This window comes from Microtus oregoni, unplaced genomic scaffold (genome assembly GCF_018167655.1).
Source record: "Microtus oregoni isolate MIOR12 unplaced genomic scaffold, Mior012 000091F_ref0000469, whole genome shotgun sequence".
Lineage (NCBI taxonomy): Eukaryota > Metazoa > Chordata > Mammalia > Rodentia > Cricetidae > Microtus > Microtus oregoni.
The window spans coordinates 1,507,898-1,521,514 of record NW_024544600.1 but is presented as its reverse complement, the minus strand read 5'-3'; the positions used below and the strand labels follow the sequence as shown (position 1 = coordinate 1,521,514).

Genomic DNA, 13,617 nt, shown 5'->3' with positions numbered 1-13,617 from the left:
GTGCAGAGTACCCTCTCCATCCCCATCAGTTAGCTATGAACCCATCCTGTGCAAACTCTAGGAAATGCCCTAGCTCCACTGGGATGTGGCCTCCAAAGCCACGGGATCCTACCTCCATTGAGAGTACCTTGGGAGTCCCCTGGCAAGAAGCCTTTTGATTTGCAGCAGGAAAAGTCTGGTGACCACCACGCAGGGCCCCCTTCCCTCCACCCCAGATTCATCCCTGTCTTTAACTGTTTAAAAAAAAAAATAAGCCAAACACAATTATCTGGACGTTTTTTGGTTTTTGTTCTGTTTTGTTTTTTAAAAAAAGAAAAAAAATGAATGAAAAGACATCACAGCCAACAAGCAGGTCTCTAAGTCTATCCAGGTAAGCCAGAAAATGCCCAGGAGGAGAGAGAGGGTGGGACAGGAGGTGTAAGGGAAGGGCGATATGGGGAAGGAGGCGGGGCCACGGGCAGTGGGTAGCTGGAAAGACAGGGTCATCCTGGTGACTTTGTGACCAGTAACCACAATTAGGGCTCAGGCCAGGACCTCAGCAGCTCCTCATCCCCCAGTATCCTCTCCATCCAATCCTCCACACACACAATCCAATCCTACATCCTTTCTTCGCTCTTAACTGCTCAAAGAGATACCCCCCTCCCCACCCCCTGTCCTCAGGCCTTCATCTCCCACTGCAGAGCTTCATCTGCAAGGCAATTAATCAGAGGACCCAACACCCAGACCAGACCCAAAGATGGGCCCTGCCCCTCAAGTTGCTTCCCTCTGGAGAATCTGAGGAAGGAGAACAGGGGACAGCAACAGAGTTTGGCTTGAGCGTGGGGGAGGGTCTCATGAACCTTAAGCCCCCTTCCACTCCACACCTTCCCACACTGACTAGATTGAGGAGAGGAAGAGTGATCAATGTCCATGACTTTCTTTCTCTCCGACTCCAAGAATGAGGTTTCTTTTCTCCTTAGGCTTCCGGTCACCTTAAAGGAACACCTCGCATGCCACAATCAGAGGAAATTAGAATGAGACCTCCCAGGGCTGAAAACTAAAGCTGGCATGTAGTATGTTGTCAATGCATGTTTTTGGATGGCTGAAGAATGAATGAATGAATTCAAGATTGATTTGAAAACACACTGGGGCTTCCTGTTGCTACACTCAGACCTCTTGGGCTATCTAAGCCCATAGTGGGTACTCTAGGCTCAGGCTTACCCCATGGGACACACTTGTGCCCCACAGACACACACACACAAACGCACACACACATGCACACACACACACACACACACACACACACACACCAAGGGAAACTTTGGGAAGGGCTGGAGGCAGAGAGCCAGGACTCAGACCAAAACTCCATGCCAGGTCAACTCTACAGCCCCCAGAGCACAGGGGCCTAGTGGGGGCCACTGAGTCCCCCACCTGCTGGCAGGCCTCACTCTTGGAAGCTGTCAGCCAGTTGGTGGCAGTCCAGTTCCCCCTTGGGTTCCAAGCCCCCTGGAAGCTTCACCCCTGTCTTCCGGTCCACACACCAGCACTTGCCACGCTGTCCATCCAGGGCGGGGTGGCACTGCCAAGAAAGGGCATGAGAAGGAGAGATCAGCTCCCAGGAAGACCACGTCCCCAGCCTGGCCCCCCAGATCAGACGATCGCTCTTCCAAAATGACAGCTGAAGGCAAGCGCTCTTTTTGAGCACCAGTCCCTAGAGCTCACTGCAGTAGGGAGACTTGTCCAAGGAAACGTTCTAGAGAGCTTCTTCTGGTCAGGGACCTAAGAAAGTCCTTAGACTTAAAGGCATAGAAGGATTGTAAAGGCTGGATTCTTTGAAAATGTTTCATTCAGCTGGGTTGTGACTGGGCTGGGACTTGAAACATGGAATTAAAGGTGGGAGCAGGATCCAAGTTGGAGTAAAGGTAGCATCTGGACCACAGCTGAAGCTGGGTTAGGGATTATGGTTAAAACGCTAAAATGTGAGCCAGGCAAAGTGGGCAGCCTAAGTCAGAAGCAGTTAGGCTAGACGTGCTAGCACAGGCCTGTGACCCCAGCCCTTAGGAAGCAGAGGCAGGAGGACTGTTGCAAGAAACTTAAATCAGAATAAAGACAGAAGTCAAGGTCAGAAGAACAGAGTCAGGCTAAACTTCAGGTCAGAATTAGACTGGGGTGGGGGTGGGGCCCAGAAGCATATTTCAAAGCCAGACTCAAAGCTGGAATGCAGATTGGCTCAAGACTCAGAACTGGTGTGGGGATAAAGAGCCAAGCGTCACAGCTTTTTTGCTGCAACAAAAATTAAAGGTAAAAAAATACATGCAGCATTATATAACATAAAAAACAAACCCCGGTATAATCCCGGTACGTTGGACTTCAGTTAATACTTGCATCAATGGACCCCACTACTCTTCGATACAAGTGATGAAATCAGCTGTGAAGAGGGCCCAGTATAAGGTGATTCTACAGTCGGGTGGTGGTGGCTAATGTTTGTAATCCCAGCCCTCGAGAGGCAGAGACAGGCAGAGCTCTGTGAGTTCGAGGCCAGCCTGGTCTACAAAGTGAGTTCCCGACAGCCAGGACTGTTACACAGAGAAACCCTGTCGGGGAGGGAGGGTGATAATTCTGCACTTTCTCCTTATTTTTCAACAAACCCCAAAACCATTCTTAGAAACGGTTGGGTGTTTTTGCTGTTTTGGTTTGTTTAATTGGGGGGAGCGGTGCTGTTAAGAACTGAGACATGGAATTTGTGTTGGGATAAAGGTTGACGATAGGTCAGGCACAGGTTCTGAGCCACCATCCCTGGCCCATCACACCCCTTATCTTCCCATGTTGGGAAGGACCCAGGACAGGAGTGTCATCTTCCTAGTGAGGCCTCTGCTGGTTGAGTAGCAGCCCACAATGAGGTTATTTCCCTAGTGGGAGGGTGACATATGTCCCTACACTGACACAACCTAGAGAAGCAGGCCAAGGCTCCCCAGACCACACTGAGCACAAGGCACTCTAGTACCCTGCCAAGATATACCACCCTCCTGATGGGCCAGAGATGAGATCAAGCGGGCTGCTCCTGCTATATGTACATGCCAGCATGCGGGGCATTCTGAAGGAGTAAATGAATGTGAGGCCGCTACCCGCTGCCTTCTCTCCTGATCCCTCTTCGTCTGCTTCCAACCCCACCACTGTCTCGGGTCACTAGGCCCAGCTCGACCTCCATCCTTACTGCACCCGAGAATCTGAGCTCAGCTGCAGAAGTGTGCGTTCTTTTCTCCATGACGTCTCATAACTTGGGGTCTGTCCCTAAGCCCAGATGAAGCTGCAGACATTCAGACACAAGGAGCACTACTTCAAAGAAGGAGGAGGGGGAGCACTGGGAGCAGGGTTTATGGCACAGAAGGGGAATTCTCAAGAACTGCAAACAGCCATAGAAGGAAGGCAAGTGGTGGTGTCGGCTGCCCAGGCCCCTCTGCTCCTTTCTGAGTCTGTCTCTCATCTTTAAAACAATGAGATGGACAGAACATGCTAAGAGTCTTAGGCTAGAACAGGGTTGAGGGAGACCCAAAACGGCTGGGTTGGATTTGGGGAGCTTCTCTTCCTATCCTGAGGGGAGCCAGGCATTCCCCAGGATGAGGCCAGCACCTCGCAGCAGGAGGGGAGACCCACCTGTTTGGGGTGGAAGTTGCCATTGCGGTCACAGTTGGGAATGGGGATGATAAAGAGGTCTTCATGGGTCCGGCTCTGTGAGGCAGCCAGTCGCTCCAGGGCACGGTGCAGCTCACTCTGGCAGGAACCTTGGGGCTGGGGAGTGAACAACAAAACTGCTCAGCAGAAGAGAAAGGCGGGGAGACCAAGCTGGGGCTCCAGCCCGGTCTACAGAGCTGGTTCCAGGACAGGTCCAAAGCTACAGAGAAACCCTGTCTCGGAAAAAAAAAGGGGAGGTCGGGAGAGAAACAAGAGGGTTAAAGGCCCTGTGTGAAGAGTCAAGGCCTGGGTACTGGGCAGGGGCACAAGAAGTGAAAGCAGAAACTTAGATTCAACTAACAAGGATAGACACTAAAGCATGCCTCAAAAACAAACAGGCAGTGGTGGCACATATCTGCAGCCCCAGCACTCTGGAAGCAGAGGCAGGAGGACTATTGCAAGTTCAAGGCTACCCTGGTATAAACAGGAAGTTCTAGGCCTGCCTGGGCTACAAAGTGAGACCCTCATCTCACAAGAAATAATTAGGAAAAAAGGGGGCAAGGGTTAACAAGGGAGTGGTAAGGAAAGAGGCCTTGGTGATTTATAGACCTAAACAAAAGGAATAAACAAAATAACATCTAGGTTTGCACCCACTGGAACAATTAGCCAGACCCTAGAGAATCCCAAATTCTCTTGCTATGGCCAGTTTACTAAACCCTTTTGTTTCTAAGATTTGGGCAGAGAATCCAAGAAAAGGACCAAGAGTTAGGTGGTAGTGGCACATGCCTTTAATTCCAGTGCTTGGGAGGCAGAGGCAGGCGGATCTCTAGGTTCAAGGCCCGGTCTACATAGTGAGTATGAGAATAACCAGATCAACACAGAGAAATCTTGTCTTTGAAAAATAAAAAAAAAAAAAAAGAAGAAGAAGAAGAAGAAAAAAAAAAGAAAGAAACACTAGGGAGCCTGGATCCTGCTTTTATCAATCAACTCAGCTATGCCATATTTCTGTGCAGAACGGAAGAGGAATCACGAAGAGAAAAATGAGGCTTCTCCCTGGGCTCTTGTACACCCAGAAGGCTCTGGGGTGTGCTGGGTGAACATAGCCCAGATCTAGTAATGGGATTTCTGTAAGCATATATCTGTGGGTCAGAGGTGCTCACCACAGGACGGGGTTCCTCCCGGGGTGTTCCCACGACTTTCATCTTGCTCCGGTCTCGCATTTTGGCCATATGCTTCTGCAGGCACCTATGATCGTGGGCACTGCAGGGGTTGAAGCTGTTGTTGGGATGGTCGCTCTCATCCTTGTCTGTAGGCCGTGGGGGGAAAGGCAGAGGTCAGCATCAGAAAAGAACAGAGGTTTACACTCCCCCAACCTCCCACCTGCTTCCTCCTGCATCAGGAGTCTCCATAGCACCACAGAGCCTCTGTTCAGAAGAAATAGGAGCAGCCTCCAGCTCCACCCCACTCCTCTGGATGTCTTTGGAAGAATATTCCTCTTGAAGTCCTTGACTTGTTCCTCACCCCACCCAGTTCAGGATTCAGATAAGTCACCAGCTGCAGTAGCCCAGATGGCAGGGGGGGATCCCTTGGGCCCTGCAGGGAGGTCTGAGGCAGGCAGTGGGAGGGGGGACTACTGGATCTTCTACCAGCTCTGTTCAGCTCCTCCCACCAACCCCCTTTCCATCTGCTCACTCTTCCGGTCTCCTTCCCTGCTCTTTCAGCATCTGGCTGAGCCTGCCAGGGATCCCTAGGGCCAAAATCATATTTTCCATGAGCGAGGAGTCTGGCCCCAAAGGTTCTCCCACTGTCTGGGTCTGTTAATGTGTGTGTCTGCGAGAGAGAGAGAGAGAGAGAGAGAGAGAGAGAGAGAGAGAGAGGAGGGGAGAGGGGAGAGGGAGGAGAGAGAGAGAAAGGATAGAGGAGAGGACAGGAGAGGGGAGGGGAGGGGAGGGGAGAGGAGAGGAGAGGAGAGGAGAGGAGAGGAGAGGAGAGGAGAGGAGAGGAGAGGAGAGGAGAGGAGAGGAGAGGAGAGGAGAGACTGTGGCCCCGGAGCAAAGAAAGCAGCCACCCACATTCTCCAGCCTCGACCCCTAGGTCTCACATCTTTAACCGTGAGGCATCATTCGATGTCCATGTGAGTCACCCAGAAACAGGAAAAGGGCTATCTGGAGATTCGAATCATGAAGTTGGACCCTGTCTCTGCGGCCCCTCCTAAAGGTTCTATGTGAGCTGCTCCATCCAGCAGGTCCCGCATTGTGACCATGCTGCTTCCTTCTGGCAGCCAGGGCCGGAATGCAAGGCTGAGCAGGGGAAGGAGGTTGGAAAAACTTCTCAGCACATCAGAGCCACCTCTGAAATGTTCAGACTTGGCAGCTCAATGCAGGCCCAAGAGCAGAGCCCCTGCCAGCATTCCAGATGTTGGCAGGCCGACAGGAGGTTACATCTGGTTTGCCTCAGGACTTTTTTTTTCCTGAGGAGTTAGCAGGTTCCTCCATACATGGCAACAGTCCCAGAGCTGCCTCTGGGTCAAATGGTATTTTTCTGCCTAGCCAAAGCTGGGGAGTTGGTTTTTGTTTTATTCTTATGGTTTGCGAGACAAGGGAAGGGAAGTATACCAATGAAGGGACACCAGGCAAGGAGGGATCTATACCATTTAGATATAAACGGTTAAGATTCCATACCAGAATAAAACTGACTCACCAGGGATTGGAGATTTTGACGTGTTAGTGTAGAAAATTAAAGGACAGAAATAGGTAAAGCAGATAGATACAGCCATCCTTCTGCAGATGTGACAGAAAGATAGTCCCAAAGGGGCCCCCGGCCCTACATCAAGCTTGGGAGAGTCAGCTGAAGAGGATGGAGGGCAGTTCTGAGAGTCACATGACTTAACCAGTCTGTTTATTCTCTCTGATTGGCTCTTTTCACAGTCAGAATGCCTTTGCACAGACTCTCTGGTTCTTTTTGGTAAACATGAGATGTTTTTAGGATCAGAGTTCAGGGATTAAAGAAGAATTTGAGGCAGGGATGGCGGGTGGGAGGGAGAGGCAAGGATTCTACCCCCAAACTACAATCCCAGCCCCACTATCTCTTCTTCTTTTGTTTTGAGATGGGGTCTCATATAGCCCAGAGAGGCCTCACTCAAACTTGCTGTGTAGCCAAGTCTGGCCTTGAATTCCCCTTTTCCTACCTTCCCTGCCCAAGTATTGGGTTATCGGCAGGCGCCGCTACAATCTGGCTCCCAGCCCTGATGTTATTTTTCAGTTTTGCTTTAGGAGCTTTTAAAGAAAGGAGTTGTCTCAGCAGCTTGGGAGCGAGATATGATGAGCTTTGATATGATGGGCCTTCAAGAGTCCAGAGAAAGATGGCCCGAGACTTGACAACACTTCCGCTTCCCAGTGTGGCACTTCTGTGAGTAGAAGCCAACAGTGAGGAGTCCTTGGGGGCTTATCCATGGGTATTTGAGATGTTCACCATTAATGAGAGCAATTGAATAGCTCGTTGAAGCCTAGAACTACATGGGGCATAGAGTGAGCCTAGAAGCATAGCTCATGCTGATGTCAGAATTAAACGGTCCCATGTCGTAGAGGGGCTTAACTGGACATAGCTGGGCATGGCTGTTTCCATGGCCTAGCCCAGTGACCCCTGGTTCAAATCTACACTTAGAGTAAAACCCACCATTTTAGGAGAGTAGCTTCTAATCGGTCTTGGGGCATAACACAGATTAAGTCCACATCCATCCACCACACAGAACCACAAATGTTTATGAACAACCACATGTCCAGGCACGTGCTTTTCCAGGTGTGCACACCTCCACCCACTCAAGTACTCTGACCCTGCTCTGGCCAAAAACACAGACCAGGCCAGGACATACTAACACCCTAGTTTCTCTGGCCACGTTTGTTGACTCTCCATTTAATCTGTAACTTTTCCTTGTCTGTCCATGCGTACCTGGAGAGTCCACTTTTAGGTACGGAGCTTGAGCAGGCCGGAAGATGGGGGGTAGTGCTGAGCCTCTCAAAAACATTAACTTGCTAGCACTGTTAGCTTCTAATGCCTTCTACCAAACACCCAATACTCCTGAGCAGGAGCTGGAGGCAGACCCCTCCTCTTTTGGGGGCTTCAAAAAGCTTGTCTAGAAAGTGGAGCTGCCAAAGCGGAGCCGGTCTCCTCCTCTAGCTCCTGCATGGAGCATGTGGAGCTGGGCACACTGCCAGCCAGCCATGGCACAAATCTTGCTCCTCGCTCAATAGCAGAGCAGGGCAAGGGGCAAGCCCCCAAGGAGAAGCTGTATACAGCTCTGGCCCCAGTAGAGGCAAAAGATCCCTCTGCCTAACTTCACCTCCATGATTTCTCCTCAGGACCAGCCCCTGACCCCTCCAAGTCACACAGGCTAAGAACTGAGTGGGTTCTGCCACCCAGACTGAGATGTGTCAGCCATGCTCTGGAGAGTCACCCACCTGCCCACCAAAAATGCCTTACTCTTCCTTCATCCCCTAGACCTTGGCTGAAGAATCGAAGACCGCCCATAACAGACCCCAGGTTTCTATGAGATTTTGATCAAGGGGTGCCTTTTGCTGTTGCTTCCTGCTGCTGGCCTCTAAGGAGACAAGAGACCCTGCAAAAACGACCAACCCTTCTCCACCCCCTGTGACTCTCTCTCACCCTATGCTCTGCAAAGTCTCTTAGCCTCTTCAATCACACCCTCATCACCACTCCAAATTGACCTTACACTCTGTATCAGGCACCTCAAAACGACGAGGCATTTGACCGAGAAGAAAACTGAGGTAGAAAAGAGGAAGGAAGACTCGTCTTTGGCCGCTTTAAGCATCAATAATTTGGGCTTCATCGGTATTAAAGAAAAACACTAGGCATCCATGTTCTTCCTCCCCTCTCCCCTAAAGCACAGGATGTTTGGGAAGGCCCAGTTTCCATGACATGACTAGATTCCCAGTACCAAAGTGGGACAATATTTGCTGTGTTGACTAAAAATTAACCCAGCCTGCCTGTTCCCTAACCCTGTCCCAGAGGGACCTAGTGCCTGGTTTAGGAACTCCCTGTCCCAAGCTTGACCTCCCCATTGAACATTCTCTTGAATTTCAAGAGTCGAGGGTCAATATCATGATATGAAATTGTAGACTTATGACGCATGCACCTGACCCCATCTCTGGTAGCCTTGGTAGTGCTGATCCCCAACCTGTTAGAAAGGAGAACAGGGCAGGCTAGGACAACATGCCACTATAAAAAATAAAAAGGAATCGCCGGGCGGTGGCGCACGCCTTTAATCCCAGCACTCGGGAGGCAGAGGCAGGCGGATCTCTGTGAGTTCGAGACCAGCCTGGTCTACAAGAGCTAGTTCCAGGACAGGCTCCAAAACCACAGAGAAACCCTGTCTCGAAAAACCAAAAAAAAAAAAAAAAAAAAGGAGAGTTTGTGCCAAAGGACCACTTACTTAAATCATCTGCCGAAGCTCCGACCCAAGAGCAAAGAGCAGAAAGAATAGACTAACACCCTTCACCAAAGTATTTCAGAACATGGATCCCAAACCTGGAGACCACAAAGGACAATGGTCCATTGACAAAGTAAGGTGTGAGGTAGGGACTGAGCCTTGCTCCATCTTTCACCAGAGACCCCGCATAGCCTTTGTACAGTTCTATGGGTACTCCTCCCATGATGCAAAGGTGCCAGGCCATGACAAGGAAGTACTAGGAAGCATTGGCCATAGCTTGCCAATCGAGTGTCTAATGTTAGCCAGGTGGTGGTGGTGCACACCTTCAACCCCGGCAGTGAGGAGGTAGAGGCAGGCAGATCTCTGTGAGTTTGAGGCCAGCCTGGTCAGCAGAGAGAGTTCAAGGATAGCCAGGATCCTTCTGGTTTCTGATCTTCCCTCTTCAGATAGCTGTATCCACGGTGTGGGCAGAAGACAAGGTCAGGAAGTGGGAGGAGAATTAGTGACTTGAGACCCGAAGTCTAAAACAGACCATTTCCAGACTCCTCTAGAAGCCTCACATCCACAGAATAACCATAAACCGTGCCAGGAGTTCCGAACCCCCGAGGGGATCCAGTTTTCCTCCACAATGTAGGGATGCTTCTATTCAACCAGAAGAGAAGGCTCTTGTAGATCTCTTCTGGCTCGTGCTCAAGTTGGGAAGAGAGGAGACTACCAGCCACCCTCACCCGCTGCTACATGCCCACTAAACTGGTAGACAGCAAAGACTCGAAGTGGGCACCCTAAACATGCAGCCCTGTCTCCTGCTCTCACTGCCCCCAAGATCAAGGAATCACTCTCCCCCGGGACCCTCCTCCCCCTCCGGCAACGCTGGGTGCCAGGCTGGCATTTCTCCCAGACTGTTTCTGCTGACCCAACTCTCAGGGGCAGGAAGGGCAGAGAGGCACCCCTGGGGTCCACCTCCTTCCTGTTTTCCCTGCATCCTGCTTTCCTCAGACTAATAAGTTGCTGAGGGTTGAGGAAGTGGACCGGTCTGGGACCCAGAGCAGGAAGCTTGGGGCCGAAGTCCCAGCATCCGGACTGCAACAATGGAAGAGTGAGCAGCAGGAAAAGAGAGAAGCGGCAGAGTGCGGCTCAGCTGCTCAGCCGCTCAGCGGCAGCAAGGCTGTCCCAGAAGGGACAATCACCAGAGTCGGGGATACAGACAGGCAGAACAGTCACCAAGAGAGACATCAAAAGAGCACCTGAGTCTGAGGTAAAAGAGAGAGGCCAGCAGAAAAGCAAACTAAAGCAGAGCGAGAGAAGGAAACCTATAGAACTCAGGAGAGCGAGAGGAAAAAGAACTCGGATTTGTTTGGAGAAACTAGAAGTTGGGCCACACAGCAGGAAATAACAAAAGAGCAAGAGAAGGATTCTTAGAAGAAACTGAGAAAGGCCCACTGAGAAATGAGAACAGGGAAAAGTAAATACAAGATCAGCGCAAGGAACATTCTGAAAACCGTCTACTTGTCCATCTGTCCCTCCTCTCCTCTCAGCCCATACAATCCCAAGATTTCTGCAGCTCTGGGCTGCCAGCCAGCACTTCCCTCCGGTCCCCTCAGATGACACCTGCCGGGAGGAAGGAACAAGAAACCTGGATGTGCCAGCCTGGCAGAAAGAGCCCTGCCTTCCACTGATTCTGGGGCCTTCCGGGAAGCACAAATCTCATTCTTTACTATCGGAGTCCCTCGGATTTGTATGCCCCACTTCACCATAGGGTGACGATTGAAAAGTCTAGGCCCTGGTTCCTCACACCTTTGGGTGTCACCGGAAAATGGGTGTGGAGCAGGCCCTGGATCAGGAACAGAAAAGGACCCCCCCAACACACTACACACACACACACACACACACACACACACACACATACACACACACACCACACACACCCCCCACACACACCATCCTTATCGCAGTTTTCTGGCAAATGTAACTGAACCAGGTCATTTTACTTACCATAATCGCCTCAGGAGCCAGGCTTACCATTGAGACGGAGGCCCCGCTTCCCAAAGAAGGGAGGTTTGAGCTGAAGGGATGGTACCAGGTTCCCCTTGAGCAGTGGCAACTGGCACTGGGATTCAGTGCCAGTTTTCAGGCTCTGCCACGTACCTCCCTTCTCCTCAACTCACTGGGAGCTTTCAAGGGCCTCCCAGGCCAACCCGAATGGGAGCCAAGTGGCAAGGAAGTGGGCTCTTGGAAAAGGTGACAAAGGAATGGTAGGTATGCCTTACCAGAGGACTGCAGGCTTTCCTGGATGGCCTCGATCTCCGACAGCTCCGTGCACACGCCCTGCCCGTGCATCAGTGTGCGCAGGGGCTTCTCCACTCCCCGGGGCGGGTAGCAGCGCATACCTGAGCCACAGCGTGGGGTGTACACCCCGCAGGGCATCCCCAAGCCCAGGGCACAAGTGGCGCAACAACCGCAGCCAGGCTCCCGCACCAGCTCCTCGCAACCCACAGGGGGGCGGCAGCGCGCCAGTTTCTCCTCGGAGCAGGGGGGGCAGTGGATGGCTTCGTCGCCCAGGCTCGGCAGAGGCCCTGCGGCCAGCAGCAGGGCGGCCACGAGGCCGAAGGGCAGCATGGTGAGGACGAAGATTGGGCACAGAAGGGGAGCGCGGACTCGCGAGCGGGCTGCAAGGGACCCGGAGGCAGCGCCCAGGGCGCCAAGTGGACCAGACCCGGAGGGCGTGGGGACACGGGGCGGCCCCGGCAGGCAGGGACGGAGCTGGGGAAGTTAGCAAGCACGCTGGAGCGGAGCGAGCCTGGCCACCCAGGCGCTGCGCTGCATCCTCGGCCCGGCCCAGCAGGCGGCGGGGGCAGGGGGCTGAGCGGCTGCCCGGGACCGGCTCCCGGGACTTTATACCGGCCCCCTGGCCACACCCCCAGCGCCGTCCCTGAGGTGGGAGAGCAGAGGCGGGTGAGGGGGAACTGGAGCGGGAGAAGAGGCCGTTAGGGGGAGGGGGCGCTGGCCTGAGTCACAGCCACCGCTACAATATCTGAAAGTCCTTTGCTCTGCAGGAAAAAAAAAAAAAAAAACAGCGCAGTTTGGAAGCGGTGACCAGCGTGCAAAAGGCCTCTGAGCCTCTGAACCAGAGCCCTCGGGAGGTTGGGGGAGGCAGGGCGAGGAGAGGCGAAGGGGGTGCTGCTTGGTTCCCTTCCTCGACCTCGAAGGATTCCTTCCCAGACACCTGAGCAACCCTTGAGAACCTGACCTCTTAGCCGACTCAAGGTCCTTGCGTTCAGTCACCTTCCTTGGCCGGAGGCCGCCACCCTACCCCACTCCCTGGCACGTTCAGTCTCAATCTCTGAAGACCACACTGTGTGAGGTGGGGCAAGCACTCTTATAAGGGGTTCAGGAGAGCTCGGGGCTTGAGGCACCGACAGGCAGCCGTCTTTTCACTTGCCCCTAGAATCTCTGCCGCTTGACCCCGCCCCAGGTTCCATTTGAGTCTGGCTGTACTGTTTCCACAACTCCAGGACAAAGAGCCAAGCCTCTTCCTCTTTCTTAGATGTTTTCACCTCTACTGCCTCGTTTAAATTCTGGAAGGAGACTGGCCTACAAGACTGACATTGGCCATATACCAAGACGTACGTTCAACAAGCCCAGGGAGCACCGCTCTTTGTACTCATTGTGTAATTGTATGGTTATTGTGACCATTTCCCAGTAGGTGGCAGTCAAAGATTTCCAGAAAGGGAAGCCTCTTAATTTTCCCGACGCCACTTCTCCCCTGGGTGACAGCCTATTGATAAGCGTATCTATTCCCTACCCCTCGCAGAAATCCTTCTGGAAATGGGAATAGATCTAGAGACCCACCTCCTACCTTCTTTCTCATTTCTCCATACGCCTCTTTACCCTCCCCCAACTTTTCTTTCTGTCTGTCCGGGCATCATCGGAGGCCGGGTAGATTTGGAGGGTAGATGGGATCGGGAGGGTCTTGCCTAAACATCTAAGGAGAAGCCAAACTAAAGTATAGCTCCTAGATCTCTTCTTGCTCTTTGTCCCTGGGCAAGGGTCTTTCAGCCGCGGGATTAGGCCACCTCCCACTTTCGGCAAAAGTAAAATGTTGGCGCGTTTGGAGGAAGAAAGGCGCCAAGAGCTGGACCTGGAGGACAGACCAAAAAGTTGCGAACTGACGGCACCTACTGGCAACCCTTAGGACTGCAGGAGGGCTGACGTGTTAGGGCCGGAGACAGGGACTCTCAGTCACATCTCAAGGATCAGGTTGGATCCCTCCTGTCCCATCTGCCTTGGAGAAAGGTAAACAGAACAGGTTCTTCAAGCTCCTGGGAGGAAGCCAGCGTTTTTCTAATTCAAAAACCAGTCCCTGCCCCCACTCTATTCCTTAAATCCAGTCGGCCTCCTACTTAACGAATAAACTTGAAGTTTATTTCTAGCTAAAAGGAAGGCTGAGTATCACCCCCCTCTTCCACCTCTTGGAACCCTTGTGGGAATAAATGGACCAAAAAGGACAGTTTTTGAAGCCC

The 13,617-nt window shown here is 52.3% G+C and overlaps 1 protein-coding gene across 1 annotated transcript; it reads right to left on the bottom strand.

Annotated features, from left to right (window-relative positions):
- Window positions 1-269: 269 nt before the first annotated feature.
- Igfbp4 (insulin like growth factor binding protein 4) lies at window positions 270-11,990 on the bottom strand. The gene is made up of 4 exons (XM_041644023.1): window positions 11,365-11,990; window positions 4,812-4,957; window positions 3,634-3,768; window positions 270-1,558 (listed from the first exon to the last, which is right to left on the bottom strand). The coding sequence occupies exons 1-4, from the start codon at window positions 11,711-11,713 to the stop codon at window positions 1,424-1,426; spliced, it is 765 nt and encodes a 254-aa protein (XP_041499957.1). The 5' UTR covers window positions 11,714-11,990; the 3' UTR covers window positions 270-1,423.
- Between the last annotated feature and the right edge of the window lie 1,627 nt (window positions 11,991-13,617).